The sequence below is a fragment of the Salvelinus alpinus genome, chromosome 5 (genome assembly GCF_045679555.1).
Source record: "Salvelinus alpinus chromosome 5, SLU_Salpinus.1, whole genome shotgun sequence".
Taxonomy (NCBI): Eukaryota; Metazoa; Chordata; class Actinopteri; order Salmoniformes; family Salmonidae; genus Salvelinus; species Salvelinus alpinus.
The window spans coordinates 52,586,003-52,606,554 of NC_092090.1; the positions used below are offsets into that span (position 1 = coordinate 52,586,003).

The 20,552-nt window shown below is 40.6% G+C and overlaps 1 protein-coding gene across 1 annotated transcript in view; it reads left to right on the forward strand.

Moving 5' to 3' along the window:
- snx2 (sorting nexin 2) overlaps positions 1–20,267 on the forward strand; it is a 30,820-nt gene extending 10,553 nt beyond the window's left edge. Inside the window, exons 3-15 of the mRNA XM_071400081.1 lie at positions 267–421; positions 702–768; positions 2,381–2,424; positions 5,473–5,614; positions 5,770–5,848; positions 10,721–10,796; positions 11,281–11,394; positions 11,874–11,967; positions 14,307–14,512; positions 14,935–15,078; positions 18,767–18,847; positions 19,167–19,238; positions 19,736–20,267. Coding sequence (XP_071256182.1) covers positions 267–421; positions 702–768; positions 2,381–2,424; positions 5,473–5,614; positions 5,770–5,848; positions 10,721–10,796; positions 11,281–11,394; positions 11,874–11,967; positions 14,307–14,512; positions 14,935–15,078; positions 18,767–18,847; positions 19,167–19,238; positions 19,736–19,786 — 1,325 coding nt within the window. The 3' untranslated portion in view covers positions 19,787–20,267. The remainder of the gene's footprint in view (positions 1–266; positions 422–701; positions 769–2,380; positions 2,425–5,472; positions 5,615–5,769; positions 5,849–10,720; positions 10,797–11,280; positions 11,395–11,873; positions 11,968–14,306; positions 14,513–14,934; positions 15,079–18,766; positions 18,848–19,166; positions 19,239–19,735) is intronic.
- Positions 20,268–20,552: the final 285 nt, after the last annotated feature.

Consider the following 20,552-nt stretch of genomic DNA (forward strand, 5'->3'; position numbering starts at 1 on the left):
TGTAAAATTCATTGTTTAGCTCAAAGTTATTGTAAGATGTTTTGGACTTGAAACAAGAGAAATGCAAATTATAACTATCCCTTTTAAAAAGAAACCGTTTAACTCTGAAGTGTTTGTATTACGCTCTTTGAAGGTAAAACCGTAGAAGTATATGAATACCATAATTCTCCAAGTGTTTCCCTTTCTGTTTGGAGTCATCACTTGTATTGTGTTTCTCAGTGTAATGTTTTGTTTGTGTCATTTTCTATTCTTTGTCTGTATTTCAGAAGCAACAGAGGAGGTTTCTCTGGATAGTCCAGAGAGGGAGCCCATCCTATCAGATGGTCCATCTCCGGCCATCACCCCCGTCACCCCCACAGCTATGCTCACCCCCAGGATGGGCCTGGGCACCGCCGAGATGTTTGAGAGAGCCCTGGATGAGGTAAGTAGTTGGGTTAAGTTAGCCCTAGACGCTGATCTTGGGCCAGTTTTGGGTTTTCCCAAATAATGGTTAAGGTTAGTATTGGGGGAGGAGATGCTGATCCTAGATATGTACCTTGGGGAAACTTCACCATGGAGCATTCTCATAACACAAAGGTCAAGGGGGACTTTTTATACCACCAATGTTAGCCTCCAAAGCATTGGTAGTATAAAAGGTTCACTGCAAGGAGAGGTTGAAAGTGCGACTTTCATTTTATTTTTCTGACTTTGTTTCCTTGTAGATTGAAGAGGACGATAGTGGTGACACCTTTGACATGCATATAGCAGTGTCCGATCCAGAAAAAGTTGGTAAGTTTAATACCGTGTTAATGTATTCATATATTAAAGGGATACTTTGGGATTTTGGCAATGAAGCCCTTTATCTATTTCCCCAGAGTCAGATGAACTCATGGATACCATTGCTATGTCTCTGTGTTCCATATGAAGGAAGTAAGAGGTGGTTTTGTGAGCCAATCCTAACTAGCGTTCGCGCAATGGCTGGGAAAAAATTCAAAAAATGTTTTGTTGTTAATGAAAAATAAAACACTAACTTCATTAGATAAGTATTCACTCCCCTGAGTCAATACATGTTATTAACACTTTTGGAAGCGATTATAGCTGTTATTCTTTTTTGGTAAGTCTCTGAGAGCGTTTGCATACCTGTATTGTGCAATATTTGCCCATTTATAATTTTCTTAACTCTTCAAGCTCTGTCAAGTTGGTTGTTCATAAACATTCATTTTCAAGTCTTGCCAAATATTTCCAAGTACATTTAAGTCAAACTGTAACAAGGCTACTCAGGAACATGAACTCTCTTCTTGGTAAGCATCTGCAGTATAGATTTTAGGTTATTGTCCTGCTGAAAAGAATGAATGAATTTGTCTCCCAGTGTCTGGTGGAAAGCAGACTGAACCAGGTTTCCTCCAGTCCTTGCCGATGAAAAGCATTTCCACAACATGATGCAGCAACCACTATGCTTGGAAATATAGAGAGTGGTACTCAATGATGTGTTGTTATATTTGACCAGAATACAACATTTAGGACATTTAGTGCCTTGTTGCAAACAGAGTGCATGTTTTGGAGTATTTTTTTCTCTACAGGCTTCCTTTTCACTCTCATTTAGGTTAGTATTGTGAAGTAACTACAATGTTGTTGATCCATCCTCAGTTTTCTCCCATCACAGCCAATAAACACCGTAAATGTTTTAAAATCACTATTGGCCTCCCTGAGCGGTTTCCTTCCTCTGTGGCAACTCTGTTAGGAGGGACGCCTGTGTCTTTATAGTGACTGGGTATATTGATGACCATGTAAAGCCAAATTAATACATTTACCATGCTCAAAGGGATATTCCTTGTCTGCTTTTTCTATTTTTACCCTTCTGCCAATCGGTGCCCTTCTTTGCGGGGCATTGGAAAAGCTCCCTCTTCTTTGTGATTGAATCTGTTCTTGAAATACACTACTCAATTGAGGGACCTTACAGATAATTGTAAGTGTGGGGTACAGAGAGGGGGTAGTCATAAATAAATCATGTTAACCCCTATTATTGCACACCGAGTGAGTCAATGCAACATTGTGACTTGTTAAGCAAATTTTGACTCCTGTGTTTTAGGCTTGCCATAACAAAGGGGGTGAAGACATTATAATTATTATTATTATTAATTTATATAATTTTCTTTTCAAGTTGACATTAATGCAGCATTTTGTGTAGGTCAGTGAGGGGGGGGAAACAATTAAATCCACATCAATCCCATTTTGTAACTCAACAAAATTTGAAAAAATCCAAGGGGGTGAATACTTATGATATAGATTGTATTATCCTCTCAAATAGAAAATGAGCGACAATGCTGTTGTATCGAGGAGGGAATAGTTAAACCAATGTCGTGACTTTGGTTTACGCTAATATTTATGTTTCTTCTTTAAGGGGATGGAATGAATGCTTACATGGGATACAAAGTAACTACAAAGGTAAGGAAAATATCTTCATATTCAACTTTTTTTTTAAGCACTTGGGACAAGTTCAGAGTAGGGTTGCAAAATTCTGGTAACTTTCCCCAAAAAGTTACCAGGGAAAGTTACCGTTGAAGTTGATTAAGATTATACACATGTACTGCACATTCGTATCCACACTTTGAGTGGGGTATACTTTATGTTAGGTCAGAAGGCAACAAATAGATTGACAGTGTTAATAGGCATGGTTTTAGTGCCCATATTTGATATCGCTGTAGTTATTATTTGTAAACTGTATCATGAGGTGACTCAAGACAACAAAGTGATTCCATTTTTTTTTAGTACCTGTACAATAAGTATATTTGTGTTAAGTTTTTATTATTAATGAATGGGTGGATTCTTTTAAATATGTTTTTGGGCAGATTTGGCTCATTAATCTATATGGTCTGAATAATGATGATCTACGCTTCTTTGAAAATACATATAATAATTTATCAAGCCTACATGCAATACAAGACTCTATTGTTATGGTGGGAGATTGTAATAGGGTTTTAAATACCTCAATGGACCGTAAAGGAAATCACACTACAAACTATCACCCTTATGCTCTTAAGGAAATCACAAATATCATGGATATATTGGAACTAGTGGAACTAGTGGAAATATGGAGGCTGAAATATCCTGACCTAGTGAGATATACATGGAGGAGGATTAGTCAAGCTAGTCGTCTTTCTCATGTCAATCTCGCTGGCACCAAAAGTTTTAAAAAGTTTTGATAGGAGACAGAATGCGATCGGACCATCAAATAATTGGCATATATATATTACTCTTACAGAATTTCCATATGGGCACGGATATTACAAGTGTAACCAAAACCTATTGAATGAAAATGTTTTTTTAACCAGCACAGAAGAATTGATAACTGACTTTTTCCGACATAATAATATACAGTACCTTCGGAAAGTATTCAGACCCCTTGACTTTTTCCATATTTTGTTAAGTTACAGCCTTACTCTAAAACAGATTTTTTTTAAATACTCAGCAATCTACACACAGTACCCCATATTGACGAAGTGAAAACAGGTTTTAAGAAGATTTTTTTTTTTTTTTACAGAAATACCTTATTTACATAAATATTCAGACCCTTTGCTATGAGACTCGAAATTGAGCTCAGATGCATCCTGTTTCCATTGATCATCCTTGAGATGTTTCTGCAACTTGATTGGAGTCCACCTGTGGTAAATTCAATTGATTGCACATGATTTGGAAAGGCACACACCTGTCTATATAAGGTCCCACAGTTGACAGTGCATGTCAGAGGAAAAACCAAGCCATGAGGTCGAAGGAATTGTCCGTAGAGTTCTGAGACAGGATTGTGTCGCGGCAAAGATCTGGGGAAGGGTACCAAAACATTTCTGCAGCATTGAAGGTCTTCAAGAACACAGTGGCCTCCATTATTCTTAAATGGAAGAAGTTTGGAACCACTAAGACTCTTGATTGAGCTGGCCGCCCGGTAAACTGAACAATCTGCGAAGAAGGGCCTTGGTCAGGGAGGTGACCATGGTCACTCTGTCAGAGCTCTGGAGTTCCTCTGTGGAGATGAGAGAATCTTCCAAAAGGACAACTGTCTCTGCAGCACGCCACCAATCAGGCCTTTATGGTAGTGGCCAGACGGAAGCCACTCCTCAGTAAAAGACACATGACAGCCCGCTAGGAGTTTGCCAAAAGGCACCTAAAGACTCTGACCATGAGAAACAAGATTCTCTGGTCTGATGAAACCAAGATCGAACTCTTTGGCCTGAATGCCAAGTGTCACGTCTGGAGGAAACCTGGCACCATCCCTACGGTGAAGCATGGTGGTGGCAGCATCATGCTGTGGGGATGTTTTTCAGCGGCAGGGACTGGGAAACTAGTCAGGATCAAGGCAAAGATGAACAGAGAAAAGTACAGAGAGATCTTTGATGAAAACCTGCTCCAGAGGGCTCAGGACCTCAGACTGAGGCAAAGGTTCACCTTCCAACAGGACAACGACCCTAAGCACACAGCCAAGACAACTCTGTAGTGGCTTCAGGACAAGTCTCTGAATGTCCTTGAGTGACTCCGCAAGAGCCCTGACTTGAACCCGATCAAACATCACTGGAGTGACCTGAAAATAGTTGTGCAGCAATGCTCCCCATCCAACCTGACAGCTTGAGAGGATCTGCAGAGAACAATGGGACAAACTCCCCAAATACAGGTGTGCCAAGCTTGTAGCGTCATGCCCAAAAAGACTTGATGCTGTAATCGCTGCCAAAGGTGCTTCAACGAAGTACTGCGTAAAGAGTCTGAATTCTTATGTAAATGTAATATTTCAGTTTTTTTTTATTTGTATAAATGCAAAAATGTCTAAACCTGTTTTGCTTTGTCATTATAGGGTATTGTGTGTGTGTAGGGGGAAAAAACAATTGAATCCATTTTAGAATAAGGCTGTAACGTGACAAAAATGAATGGGTCTGAATACTTTCCGAATGCACTGTACATAATAAGTTGTATTATTTATGATAAGTTTAAAAAGAAAAATGACGGCCTCCCGGGTGGCGCAGTGGTCTAGGGCACTGCATCGCAGTGCTAACTCTGGGTTCGCAGCCGGCCGCGACCGGGAGGTCCGTGGGGCGACGCACAATTGGCCTAGCGTCGTCCGGGTTAGGGAGGGTTTGGCCGGTAGGGATATCCTTGTCTCATCGCGCACTAGTGACTCCTGTGGCGGGCCAGGCGCAGTGCGCGCTAACCAGGTCGCCAGGTGCACGGTTTTTCCTCCGACACGTTGGTGCGGTTGGCTTCCGGGTTGGATGCGCGCTGTGTTAAGAAGCAGTGCGGCTTGGTTGGGTTGTGTTTCGGAGGACGCATGGCTTTCGACCTTCGTCTCTCCCGAGCCCGTACGGGAGTTGTAGCGATGAGACAAGATAGTAACTACTAACAATTGGATACCACGAAATTGGGGAGAAAAGGAGGTAAAATTCAACAACAACAAAAAAAATGACGTTTTCCACTCTTGCCTTGTCATCGTCTTCTTCCTCCTTCTTCTAGACCTCTATGACCATTTTCAGCAAGAATGAAACCACTGTAAGGAGGAGGTTTAGTGACTTTCTAGGCTTGCACAGCAAACTAGCCTCCAAGTACCTGCATATAGGATACATAGTCCCTCCCGCTCCAGAGAAAAGCATTGTGGGTGAGTGAAATCTGCATGGATGTGAATTGAATTGAATCAGCGGAGCTGATATTTCCTACAGTAGTGTGTAAAGAGGGCAGTCATTTTGCCTGGGCAACGTTGTTCATCTACAGGAATGACTGTGTGTAAACATTTGTATATGTCTTCATCTGCAGGAATGACTAAGGTCAAAGTTGGGAAAGAGGATTTGTCTTCTGCAGAATTTGTCGAGAAGAGAAGATCAGCCTTAGAAAGGTATCTATGAACATACAAGAAACCCTTCTCAAAATCAGTAGTTTTTCAGAACTTCAGACCTACTGCAAACATGTAACCATTACATCAAATCATTATTCTGCTGTTTCATTTGTTTTGGCGATCGTTACATCATACATCCACGCCCGTCCTCCAACAGAGAATGATCCTCGCCACGCAGCTCATTTAATGCCCTACTTGTCAGACGAGACAGCTCTCATGTCTTACACAAAACGTTTACGTGAAAAGCCCCTTCAGTCTAAAGAGCATTCTTGTTCTGGTCTTTTGTGGCTTGAAAGGTTAACCTAGAAATATTAGGTAAATAATTATCACAGCGCTCCAGGGATTCGAGGCTGTCAACACACGAATGGGGGGGGGGGGGTGGGGATGGTGCTTTCCTCCCGAGCTTCACACCGTATTCTCTGGACAGAGCTGTCCAACATTTTCGGTGTTCAGCCCGAGGATGACTACTGCTGCCCCATCCCTGGTTTTAGCCCATTCTGATGAATCGAATAAATATTTACGTTAAGTGAGGCCCTGACATTTCTCTGCCCTTTTTATCATCTGCCCATTGACTGACATGAAGGTCAGCGTTTACAAGTGGACAGGGTGTCAGATTTATACACCTCACTGTTAAAGAACTGAATCCTGATGGCCAAAACAATTAATTTTAATTGTAAAATAAGTTATTTTAATATATATCCATTAAAATAACTTACTTCAAATTAATTGTTTTGGCTATCAGGATTTAGGTTCTTTAACAGTGAGGTGTATAAAGCTGACACCCTGCCCACTTGTAAACGCTGACCTTCACGTCAGTCAATGGGCGGAAGATATATACAGTTGAAGTCGGAAGTTTACATACACTTAGGTTGGAGTCATTAAAACTCGTTTTCAACCACTCCACAAATTTCTTGTTAACAAACTATAGTTTTGGCAAGTCGGTTAGGACATCTACTTTGTGCATGACACAATACATTTTTTCAACAATTGTTTACAGACAGATTATTTCACTTATAATTCACTGCATCACAATTCCAGTGGTTCAGAAGTTTACATACACTATGTTGACTGTGCCTTTAAACAGCTTGGAAAATTCCAGAAAATGTCATCATGGCTTTAGAAGCTTCTGATAGGCTAATTGACATAATTTGAGTCAATTGACATAATTTGAGTCAATTGGAGGTGTACCTGTGGATGTATTTCAAGGCCTACCTTCAAATTCAGTGCCTCTTTGCTTGACATCATGGGAAAATCAACAGAAATCAGCCAAGACCTCAGAAAAAACTAGTCTGGTTCATCTTTTGGAGCAATTTCCAAATGCCTGAAGGTACCACGTTCATCTGTACAAACAATAGTATGCTATTATAAACACCATGGGACCACGCAGCCATTATACCGCTCAGGAAGGAGACGCGTTCTGTTTCCTAGAGATGAGCGTACTTTGGTGCGAAAAGTGCAAATCAATCCCAGAACAACAGCAAAGGACCTTGTGAAGATGCTGGAGGAAACAGGTACAAAAGTATCTACACTGCTCAAAAAAAACCACTAAAATAACACATCCTAGATCTGAAAGAATGAAATATTCTTATTAAATACTTTTTTCTTTACATAGTTGAATGTGCTGATAACAAAATCACACAAAAATTATCAATGGAAATCAAATTTACAAACTCATGGAGGTCTGGATTTGGAGTCACACTCAAAATTAAAGTGGAAAACCACACTACAGGCTGATCCAACTTTGATGTAATGTCCTTAAAACAAGTCAAAATGAGGCTCAGTAGTGTGTGTGGCCTCCACGTGCCTGTATGACCTCCCTACAATGCCTGGGCATGCTCCTGATGAGGTGGCGGATGGTCTCCTGAGGGATCTCCTCCCAGACCTGGACTAAAGCATCCGCCAACTCCTGGACAGTCTGTGGTGCAACGTGGCGTTGGTGGATGGAGCGAGACATGATGTCCCAGATGTGCTCAATTGGATTCAGGTCTGGGGAATGGGCGGGCCAGTCCATAGCATCAATGCCTTCCTCTTGCAGGAACTGCTGACACACTCCAGCCACATGAGGTCTAGCATTGTCTTGCATTAGGAGGAACCCAGGGCCAACCGCACCAGCATATGGTCTCACAAGGGGTCTGAGGATCTCATCTCGGTACCTAATGGCAGTCAGGCTACCTCTGGCGAGCACATGGAGGGCTGTGCGGCCCCCCAAAGAAATGCCACCCCACACCATGACTGACCCACCGCCAAACCGGTCATGCTGGAGGATGTTGCAGGCAGCAGAACGTTCTCCACAGCGTCTCCAGACTCTGTCACGTCTGTCACATGTGCTCATGTGCTCAGTGTGAACCTGCTTTCATCTGTGAAGAGCACAGGGCGCCAGTGGCGAATTTACCAATCTTGGTGTTCTCTGGCAAATGCCAAACGTCCTCCACGGTGTTTGGCTGTAAGCACAACCCCCACCTGTGGACGTCGGGCCCTCATACCACCCTCATGGAGTCTGTTTCTGACCGTTTGAGCAGACACATGCACATTTGTGGCCTGCTGGAGGTCATTTTGCAGTGCTCCTCCTTGCACAAAGGCGGAGGTAGCGGTCCTGCTGCTGGGTTGTTGCCCTCCTACGGCCTCCTCCACGTCTCCTGATGTACTGGCCTGTCTCCTGGTAGCGCCTCCATGCTCTGGACACTACGCTGACAGACACAGCAAACCTTCTTGCCACAGCTCGCATTGATGTGCCATCCTGGATGAGCTGCACTACCTGAGCCACTTGTGTGGGTTGTAGACTCCGTCTCATGCTACCACTAGAGTGAAAGCACCGCCAGCATTCAAAAGTGACCAAAACATCAGCCAGGAAGCATAGGAACTGAGAAGTGGTCTGTGGTCACCACCTGCAGAACCACTCCTTTATTGGGGGTGTCTTGCTAATTGCCTCTAATTTCCATCTGTTGTCTATTCCATTTGCACAACAGCATGTGAAATTTATTGTCAATCAGTGTTGCTTCCTAAGTGGACAGTTTGATTTCACAGAAGTGTGATTGACTTGGAGTTACATTGTGTTGTTTAAGTGTTCCCTTTATTTTTTTGAGCAGTGTATATCCACAGTAAAACAAGTCCTATATTGACATAACCTGAAAGGCCACTCAGCAAGGAAGAAGCCACTGCTCCAAAACCGCCATAAAAAAATCCAGACTACAGTTTGTAACTGCACATGGGGACAAAGATTGTACTTTTTGGAGAAATGTTCTCTGGTCTGATGAAACTAAAATAGAACTGTTTGGCCATAATGACCATTGTTATGTTTGGAGGAAAAAGGGGGAGAACACCATCCCAACCGTGAAGCACGGGGGTGGCAGCATCATGTTGTGAGGGTGCTTTGCTGCAGGAGGGACTGCTGCACTTCATAAAATAGATGGTGTCATGAGGGAGGAAAATTGTGGGTATATTGAAGCAACATCTCAAGACATCAGTCAGGAAGTTAAAGCTTGGTCGTGAATGGGTCTTCCAAATAGACAATGACCCCAAGCATACTTCAAAAGTTGTGGCAAAATGGACAACAAAGTCAAGGTATTGGAGTGGCCATCACAAAGCCCTGACGTCAATCCCATAGAAAATGTGTGGGCAGAGCTGAATAAGCGTGTTCGAGCAAGGAGGCCTACAAACCTGACTCGGTTACACCAGCTCTGTCAGGAGGAATGGGCCAAAATTCACCCAAATTATTGTGGGAAGCTTGTGGAAGGCTACCAGTAACGTTTGACCCAAGTTAAACAATTTGAAGGCAATGCTACCAAATACTAATTGAGTCTATGTCAATTTCTGAACCACTGGGGAATGTGATGAAATAAATAAAAGCTGAAATAAATCATTCCCTATTATTCTGACATTTCACATTCTTAAAGTAAAGTGGTGATCCTAACTGACCTAAGACAGGGAATTCTTACTTGGATTACATGTCAGGAGTTGTTTAAATATATTTGGCTAAGGTGTATGTAAACTTCCAACTTCAACTGTGTGTGTATATATATATGTGTGTATATGTATGTGTGTATGTATGTATGTATATATATATATATATATATATATATATATATATATATATATATATATATATATATATAATGTCTGAATGTGTGTTTTGTTTTTTTACCAAAGCCCATTTGAATTGGATGACAATTTTGAAAATGTATTTTTTATCTGAGTGATAGGTTCATATCGCAATATTATTCTGGATGCTATTATATCGATATTTTGTCTCCACGTACCGATTTTGGAAAAAAATAAAAAACGATTTATTTTTGCCAGGTACCGTTAGCTAACACTAGTCTGCTGTACCTGCGCCAAAACTCTGGTGTTTTTTATCCTATAGATAGCTTGTTCTCCATCTTCCTTTTTAAATGGTGAGCCATGTTTTAAGCACTTTTTTTATTGCCATGAAGGATCAAAACGAATTTTCTCATGTGCTTTCATCTCTCTGCAGCAGACATATAGAGAGCAATCTGTTTGGAACATCAAATTGCAATACATATAGAATTGTGAGAATCAAAATACATATCGTATTGGCACCTAATTACATTTACATTCATGTAGTTTAACAGTCGCTCTTATCCAGAGCGACGTACTGTAGTGAGTGCATACATTTTTGTATTTTTTTCATACTGGTCTCCCGTGGGAAATGAACCCACAACCCTGGTGTTGCAAGCACCATGCTCTACCAACTGAGCCACACAGGACCACATATCGTGATATGGTATTGTGAGGTCCCTGGCAATTCCTAGCCCTACTGTATTTATTTAATATTTTTTCATGAATTGTTACCTTTGCACTGAGCATGGTAATGACTTATATACACAATGTAACCTTTTCTTTTGTGCTCAATAGGTATCTGATGAGAACAGTGAAACATCCCATCCTGCTGAAGGATCCGGATGTAATGATGTTCCTGGAGAGTTCAGAGGTAGCGTTTAATCTCAATCTGTGTACGACACCCAATTGAACAACACCCAATTTGAGAATGAATTTAAAAAAGCAAATTTTTGTTATTTTGTGGTGATATTTTTCCCCTATTTCACTATCCTTTAATAAAGCCAACTTCTGAAAATAGTTTGGGATAAGCTCAAGAACATATGTGACCTTTGTTTTGAAAATAGCCAGTGTCACAGCAATATGTTCCCATGACATTACTGTATTAATCCAGTTGTAATGAAATGCCACTGTAGAAAAGAAGGATAAATGGCTGAAAGCAATTGAAAGCTATTTTTGCCCATTGTTCCTCTGAGAGTTTTCCCAGTAAATGGATTAAATTAGATTCTAACAACATTGAAATGTATGGGAGTGGAGAAAACCCCACACAGCTCCTGGCGCTGGGCTCCCTCTGGGATTGGGTCGGAGCCCTAGCCTGTTAACCGGTTTGTTTGCACTTATTTGTCATTTTATCCCAGCTGCCGAGAGCGGTTAGCACCCAGGCGCTGAGTGGGGCCGGAATATTGAGGATGGTAAACAAAGCTGCCGACGCTGTCAACAAAATGACAATCAAGATGAATGAATCGGATGCGGTAAGGGCTGATTTTTGGACTTGAATAATGAGACGAATTAATGAGGCTTTCCACTTGAATTCTAAGATTGTGCGAGTGAAAAGAAGTAGAGGCACAAGCCAGGTGCTGCTCGGGGGGTGGTCCTTTCCTTCCTTACTGGGAAAAGCTATATTATTTTTATTTTCCACTCCTTTGCAATTTATTAACTGCCTTTATTTTGATACACTTGTCATTCAAATGTAAACTGTCAAAGCGTTTTTGGCATTGGAAAGCTGGCACCGTCAATGTGTTGAATGTAAACCTAGCATCTCGCACAGGGTGACTCAGTATGTAAAAATTATTTCCATTTTAATGTGTACATTTATTTATTAATCAATAATCCAAATCTTTTGAAAACATACACAGTTACTATCATTACTTATTCATACTATTATAATTTTAATTCTGTGGAGAAACTGTATTATGTTTCAGCTTGACTTTATTTCTGTGAGTGTCAACAGTGGTTTGAGGAGAAGCACCAGCAGTTTGAGAACCTCGACTTGCAACTCAGAAAACTGCATGCTAGTGTGGAGTGTCTGGTCTGCCACCGGAAAGGTAATCCTTCCATGAGTCCTGACCCTGAGCCCCAGTTTAGAGACATACTCTAGACATATAAGGCCACATCCTGCTCTTTTAAATGCACACGCAGTGCGTAAAATATCTGCAACTGCAATTACTCCAAAACATGATTGCACCGCGTGTAGTGCTTTTTCACAAACTGACAGTAAAATTCTTCCTATAATGTATATTTAATATACTACAGTTGAAGTCGGAGGTTTAAATACACCTTAGCCAAATACATTTAAACTCAGTTTTTCACAATTCCTGACATTTACTCCTTGTAAAAATTCCCTGTCTTAGGTCAGTTAGGATCACCACTTTATTTTAAGAATGTGAAATGTCAGAATAATAGTAGAGAGAGAGTGATTTATTTCAGCTTTTATTTCTTTCATCACATTCCCAGTGGGTCAGAAGTTTACATACACTCAATTAGTATTTGGTAGCACAGCCTTCAAATTGTTTAACTTGGGTCAAACGTTTCGGGTAGCCTTCCACAAGCTTCCCACAATAAGTTGGGTGAATTTTGGCCCATTCCTCCTGATAGAGCTGGTGTAACTGAGTCAGGTTTGTAGGCCTCCTTGCTCAAACACGCTTTTAAATTTTTACCCACAAATGTTCTATAGGATTGATGTAAGGGCTTTGTGATGGCCACTCCAATATCTTTGTTTAACTTGGGCCTCCTTGCTCAACTTTTGTTGTCCTTAAGCCATTTTGCCACAACTTTGGAAGTATGCTTGGGGTCATTGTCCATTTGGAAGACCCATTTGTGACCAAGCTTTAACTTCCTGACTGATGTAATGAGATGTTGCTTCAATATATCCACATAAATCTCCTCCCTCATGATGCCATCTGTTTTGTGAAGTGCACCAGTCCCTCCTGCTGCAAAGCACCCCCACAACATGATGCTGCCACCCCCGTGCTTCATGGTTGGGATGGTGTTCTTCGGCTTGCAAGCCTCCCCCTTTTCCCTCCAAACGTAAAGATGGTCATTATGGCCAAACAGTTCTATTTTTGTTTCATCAGACCAGTGGACATTTCCCCAAAAAGTACGCTCTTTGTCCCCATGTGCAGTTGCAAACCGTAGTTTGGCTTTTTTATGGCGGTTTTGGAGCAGTGTCTTCTTCCTTGCTGAGCGGCCTTTCAGGTTATGTCAATATAGGACTCGTTTTTATTGTGGATATAGATAATATTGTTTGTACAGATTAATGTGATACCTTCAGGCATTTGGAAATTGCTCCCAAGGATGAACCAGACTTGTGGAGGTCTACAATTTTTTTTTCTGAAGTCTTGGCTAATGTATGTTGATTTTCCTATGATGTCAAGCAAAGAGGCACTGAGTTTGAAGGTAGGACTTGAAATACATCCACAGGTACACCTCCAATTGACTCAAATTATGTCAATTAGCCTATCAGAAGCTTCTAAAGCCGTGACATCATTTTCTGTATTTTTCCAAGCTGTTTAAAGGCACAGTCAACATAGTGTATGTAAACTTCTGACCCACTGGAATTGTGATACAGTGAATTATAAGTGAAATAAGTTAAATCATCTGTCAGTTAACAATTGTTTGAAAAATTACTTGTGTCATGCACAAAGTAGATGTCCTAACCGACTTGCCAAAACTATAGTTTGTTAACAAGAAGTCTGTGGAGTGGTTGAAAAACAAGTTTTAATGACTTCAACCTTAGTGTATGTAAACTTCTGACTTCAACTGTATATCGTGTGCTGTCTAATTCTGGACAATGTCTTGTGTTACAATTATCAAACAATTTCCATTTATAATACAATTCTCAAATGAACAATGTTGTTATTTTGTTAAAGGCCCAGTGCAGTCAAAAACGTGATTTCCTGTGTTTTATATACTGTATATTTCCACACTGAGGTTAGAATGATACTGTACATTTTTAAAAGTTTGATAATACCCGTTTTAGTGTAAGAACTGTTTGAAAAGACTGCCTGAAATTTCAGTTTGTTTTGGCGGGATGGAGTTTTGGCCTGCCTGGTGGAGTTACCAGTTAATAGACCAACAAAAAAGCGTTTTCCCCTCCCCACTCAGACCACTCCGAGACAGTCCTACCGAAATTCTTGCTTGAGAAATTGCTCTTTGCTAAGAAGCTGTTTTTGTTTATATTTGATTTGTTTTAATTTAAAACGTAATTGTTAGCCAGAGATTATTTGATTGAGATAATAATGGCTGCATTGGACCTTTTTAATTGTCTTGCACATTTTTTGTGAACCATTTAAATTGGACCACTTTCAATTCTTCACCTTTGAACCTACTCTCTTTCTAAACAATGTCATGATCACTTTCTCTTCGTTTCTCTCCTCATCTTCAGAGCTGTCGGTAAACACGGCATCCTTCGCCAAGTCGGCAGCCATGCTGGGGAACTCCGAGGACCACACAGCTCTGTCGCGGGCCTTGTCGCAGTTGGCCGAGGTGGAGGAGAAGATCGACCAGCTGCACCAGGACCAGGCTTACGCTGATTTCTACCTGTTCTCCGAGCTGCTGGGGGACTATGTACGTCTCATCACTGCAGTCAAGGTATTCACTGGAGACCGGTACCACTGTGCTGGAATAAAGCTCTGAGGAACAGATATATTCCGTGTGGGCCTCATTTCTTTATCTGTATTATTTTTTTGCCCATACCGATATTCTCAAGTTTAGGATGTGCGTATCACCTTCCTTTTTTGATCATTGGACACCTAGCACAGTCCTATGAATGTATACCCTTACCAAGGCTTCATTATATGCAATACATTTCCAATGTTTTCTGTTGTTGAATTTCACCTAGAGTAAAATAACTTACACACCAGCCTTCTACTACTATAAACCTTGTTGCTGGCCCTAATTCTGCTTTACAACATTTTGCCTTGGCTGTTGTAATAAAGGCACATTCCCATTTCGATTCCTTTTAATGTGAGGTTAGCAGTGAACCTAAACGTATGCTTTTTCTCTTTCCGTAGGGTGTATTTGACCACCGGATGAAGACTTGGTCCAAGTGGCAGGACACTCAGCTCTTGCTGCAGAAGAAGCGTGAGGCTGAGTCCAAACTCCAGTTCGCAAACAAGCCTGACAAGCTACAGCAGGCTCAGGACGAAATCAAAGAGGTAAGAGAAAAGGGCACCTCACTAACAAGCAAACGGATGTTTTAATGATACGTGTGCTCAAATAGGCTGGATAGAATTGCAAGGGAGGGCAGCTATATAGTGGCAGGACACCCAGAACAAAAACATAAACGCAACATGTAAAGTGTTGCCCCCATGTTTCATGAGCTGAAATAAAAGATCCCAGAAATGTTCCATTTCACAAAAAGCTTATTTCTCTCAAATTGTTTGCACAAATTTGTTTACATCCCTGTTAGTGAGCATTCCTCTTTTGCCAATAATCATCCACCTGACAGGTGTGGCATATCAAGAAGCTGATTAAACATCATGATCATTGCACAGGTGCACCTTGTGCAGGGGACAATAAAAGGCCACTCTAAAATGTGCCGTTTTGTCACACAACACAATGCTACAGATTTCTTTTGAAGGAGCGTGTAATTGGCATGCTGACTACAGGAATGTCCACTAGAGCTGTTGCCAGAGAATTTAATTTCTCTACCATAATTGAATTTCTCTACCATGTTAATTTCTCTACCATAAGCTGCCTCCAACATCGTTTTCGAGAATATGGCAGTACATCCAACCGGCCTCACAACCGCAGACCATGTGTAACCACGCCAGCCCAGGACCTCCACATCTGGCTTCTTCACCTGCGGGATCATCTGAGACCAGTCACCCAGACAGCTGATGACACTTTGGGATTGCAAAACTGAAGAAATTCTGCATAAACGGTCAGAAACCATCTCAGGGAAACTCATCTGCGTGCTCGTTGTCCTCACCGGGGTCTTGACCTGACTATAGTCCGGCATCGTTGCCGACTTCATTGGGCAAATGCTCACCTTTGACAAGTGTGCTCTTCACGGATTAATCCCAGTTTCAACTGTACCGGGGTCGTGTGGGCGAGCGGTTTGCTAATGTGAACAGAGTGCTACATGGTGGGGTTATGGTATGGGCAGGCATAAGCTACGGACAACGAACACAATTGCATTTTATCGATGGCAGTTTGAATGCACAGAGATACCGTGACGAGATTCTGAGGCCCATTGTCGTGCCATTCATCCGCCGTCATCACTTCATGTTTTAGCATGATAATGCTTGGCGCCATGTAGCAAGGATCTGTACACATTCCTGGAAGTTGAAAATGTCCCAGTTCTTCCATGGTCTGTATACTCACCAGACATGTCACCCATTGAGCATGTTTGGGATGCTCTGGATCGACGTGTACGACAGCGTGTGCCAGTTCCCGCCATTATCCAGCAACTTCGCACAGCCATTGAAGAGGAGTGGGACAACATTCCACTGGCCACAATCAACAGCCTGATCAAGTCTATGCAAAGGAGATGTATCGCCCTCATGAGGCAAATGGTGGGCACACAAGATACTGACTGGTTTTCTGAGCCATGCCCCTACTTGTATCTGTGTAAATGTATCTGTGACCAACAGATGCATATCTGTTTTCCAGTCATGTGAACTCCATAGATTAGGGCCTAATGAATTTATTTGAACTGTAACTCTGTAAAATCTTTGACGTTGTTGCATGTTGCGTTTTTATATTTTTGTTCAGTGTAGTTAGTTACAAAATGTAAAAATGTATTCAAGAAGTTAGTTTTCACTTTGACAACATTAAAATGGTGTTGAGAATAGTATCTGGATGCTACTCAATCAAGCGGAGTTTAACCCAAAACATAAGCTTAATTAAATTCACCTCTAAAGCTTTATTTCACATTCCATTACTGACTGGAAATTCAGGTACTCCTGAAGGGGTGTTAAACTTGAATGAAGCATGTTAACCCCAGTTGCTCTCCTTGATTTGGAATAGCAAGCCAACCTTAGTGTGTCAGTTGTTTTGGTAAAACAATTACTTGAGTTTATTTTGGCATTCATCTCTAGATCCGTTATTTGGGCATCAGCTTGGAAAAACTGGTTCAAAGGGTCACAAATGATTAGCGTTAGCTAATATTGCTAATTTGAATATGATCATATTTGACATTGCTTACAATTAGGCCATCATTACACGTTCCGCTACTCAACTTAAATGTCATTAGCTTTATGAGAACACTATTTTTTCTCTCCTTTTCCTCTCCTGCTACTTCTCCCTATGTGTATTGCCATCGATTCAATTGTTAAAACGCTTCTGAATTGTAGGCACATACTTCACACTTTATTTTAAACATAGTAAATGTTTGCAATAAATATGAGAAACCTAAGAAATACTTTGCTTAGGATGTTTGTAACAGACAAGGTGAAAAATCTGTCTGTACCCTTGAGCAAGGCACTTAACCATAATTTGCTCCAGGGGGGCCCTGCTACCATGGCTGATCCTGTAAAACAACACATTTCACTGCACCTATCCTGTGTATGTGACAATAAAACATATATTTTTGTATTATCCATGTACTTTTTAATTTACCAAATCTTGAACCATACTGCCCCCTCTGGTCAATAATAAGTATTACACTAAGGACAATAAGATTCGGGGGGGTGGTAGATTAATCCAGACATTTTTGTCATAACGCATGCTACTGGAGATGTTCACATAGGGGTTGTTTTTTAAGTTGAATATCTCCCCTTTCTGTCTTGGGCATTGCATGCTAACCAGGGTGACTCTTGTAACGGCTACTACCCTACTAACCGTTTGCTTTGATCAGTGGAATGCCATTCCTCTATAGTTCACCTGTGTTTGGCAACAGTGGGTTCATGGTTGAATTATTTTAAGAACAAAACATTTTCAGCCTCTTTAATTTCTGCATTTTCCCTGCCATGCCTCTACCAAGGAGATTGAGGAGGTAGGACCCTGGGCTTGGCTTTTTTTATTTACTTTTCTTCATCACTTACAGTTCCCTCCATTTCACCACTAAACTGCACCCATTGGAGTGCCTATCTAGTGTCACATGGATCATCTTTGTCAAAAGACTAAGTTTGGCTGGTTCATTTGAAACTTATAATGATATCAATAGACAAGTGATCACTTTGGGACTAGGGCAGGGTTTCCCAAACTCTGTCCTCGGGACCCCAAGGGGTGCACGTTTTAGTTTTTTCCCCCCAGCATTACACAGCAGATTCAAATAATCTACTAATCATCAAGTTTTTTTTATTTGAATTGTCTGTAGTATTAGGGCAAAAAAACTAAACATGCACTCCTTGTGGTCCCAAGGACCGAGTTTGGGAAATGCTGGACTAGGGGATGAGGATTTGACAAAGTGAGGGTTGAAAACCTAATAAACTGAATATATAAATGGACTGTGCAAATTGGCACAGCATTGTGCAAACTGCTTCATGTGACTGTCTTACACTATCTATACGAACAGGACTGTTTCGTATTTGCAAGCGTAAAAATGGGCTTGTCTGAAATTATTACTTTTTTTACGCCAACTTAATATTCATTGCTTCACCATTAACTTGGTATTGTCAATCATCTCCAGTGAATAGTGAGTTTACTTTACCCCATAACTCCTGAGAATTTGTCTATCCTCATTACTAGTAATTACTTAATACCTTTTACATTTTTTTTTTCAAATGCAATTGACTAATGGAAAATGTATACAGTAGTAACTGACCAGTAACAGTTAATTATGCAACAGGTTAGTGTATAAATCTAGTACACCAGTGTAGAATACATCTGTACACTTGTGTACTTGTTTTGGACTGTGGACTTTCTTAGTGGAGAGAACTTGTCATTTTGTCTTTGCAGTTGGAGGGGAAGGTCCAGCAAGGTGAAAAAGACTTTGAGCTGATTTCCAAAACCATTCGAAAAGAAGTGAGCCGATTCGAGGTATGATGAACACGATAAAATATCTTTTAAGTATTTGGTTTCGCCCCAGAATATGGGCATCATGTGGATGGGAGGGGCCTGTTAAAATAAAGTTTAGAAATAAGACAAGTACAAATGTTTACCCTTATTGGTAGTTTGATGTTTCCATAAACACCTACTTGTTGATTTGTGATATCAGGACAGCCCTAACTAAAATATATATTTATATTTTTTACTGCAGTATTATGAGAGTTTTGATAGTGATTTATTACACTGACCGTATGTGTTCTCATCATAATGTTATTTAGTCTGACCTGTGACCATGTCTCTCTTGTTACAGAAAGAAAGGGTGAAGGACTTCAAAGTTGTCATTATTCAATACCTGGAGTCGCTTGTGCAAACACAACAGCAGGTACAGCATATCTGGGTTTGGATTCCTATTGGTAGTGTAGTGGGAGAGTAAAATGACATAACTACACACACACACACACACACCACTTGTAACAAATGTCATAATTTATGTTTCATAATGAAATGTATTAAAATATGTTGACAATTCAGTGATTATCTTGCATGTTTTCCCAGAATTCTACATACTATCTAATTAGCATAATACTCAACTTCGAATAAAATATGCGCCAAGTATTAGCATCAGAAAAGTGCGTTGTGTGGCAGTATACTATACATATGTCTGAAAACATACTTTGAAATAATATACTTCCTAAATATACTATTTGAAAGGGAAATAAACATATGGGCCTAATACTACCTAATGTTTTGCTGTTAGATTTTTTTTTTACTGACCATAGACATTCATGAACTTCATTTTCCTAAGGATAACCTTAAAAGTCTGACGCATGGTCATGTAGCTAATTGGATTCTCGCTGTATTTTCCCTTCTGCTCCACAGCTGATAAAGTATTGGGAGGCGTTCTTACCCGAAGCCAAAGCTATCGCATAATAACTGGATGGCCCGCCTTGCCTGCGTTTTTGCCAACCATAGCACCCCTATCTGATGATCACACATTTTCTTATGTTTACGTCCAGATCACGCCTTCAAGAGAATGCATGGAGAAACAAAATACACCTTTTGACATGCATAATAAAACCACTTCATTTTGGTGGAGAATTGCTCTGTTTACCCTATGATTTCACCTGAAAGAAGCACCTGTCCCATTTCTATTGAGAGATTAACCGCACGAGGACTGTGATAAGCCAGGGACTTCGCACTCCCTGATTGATCAAACACTACTACTCTGTCTTATTTACTACCAGAATGATTTGTGCATTTAATAATTGCCACCTAATGTGCAATGGTTGATGATTTCTTTAATTGATTTTTTTTGTTGTATTGTTTAATTTGAAAGCATTTTCTTTTGACTTTACATTCCCGTGCCGCAAATGTTTGAGTACTTTAATTCTAATAAAGGAATGTATCTCAGTGTTGGTTGTGATGTTTTGAAATGGTGTAGTCGTTGTGCATATCACGTGGCTGACAGGCCTTGTCTTTGTACTGTGCACAAAGGAGTTTTCAGTTACTACGGTGCTTCATACACATTCCATGCGCACCACATGATAGTTTTTGAGGAGAGCTTGTTTATTTTCTTTAACAGTTCCATTCATTCTCATTAAAATATACTTTAATATACTAACACTGTACATGTTATTGAGACACACTGAGTGTACAAACATTAGGAACACATCTAATGTCTTTCCATGACCGACTA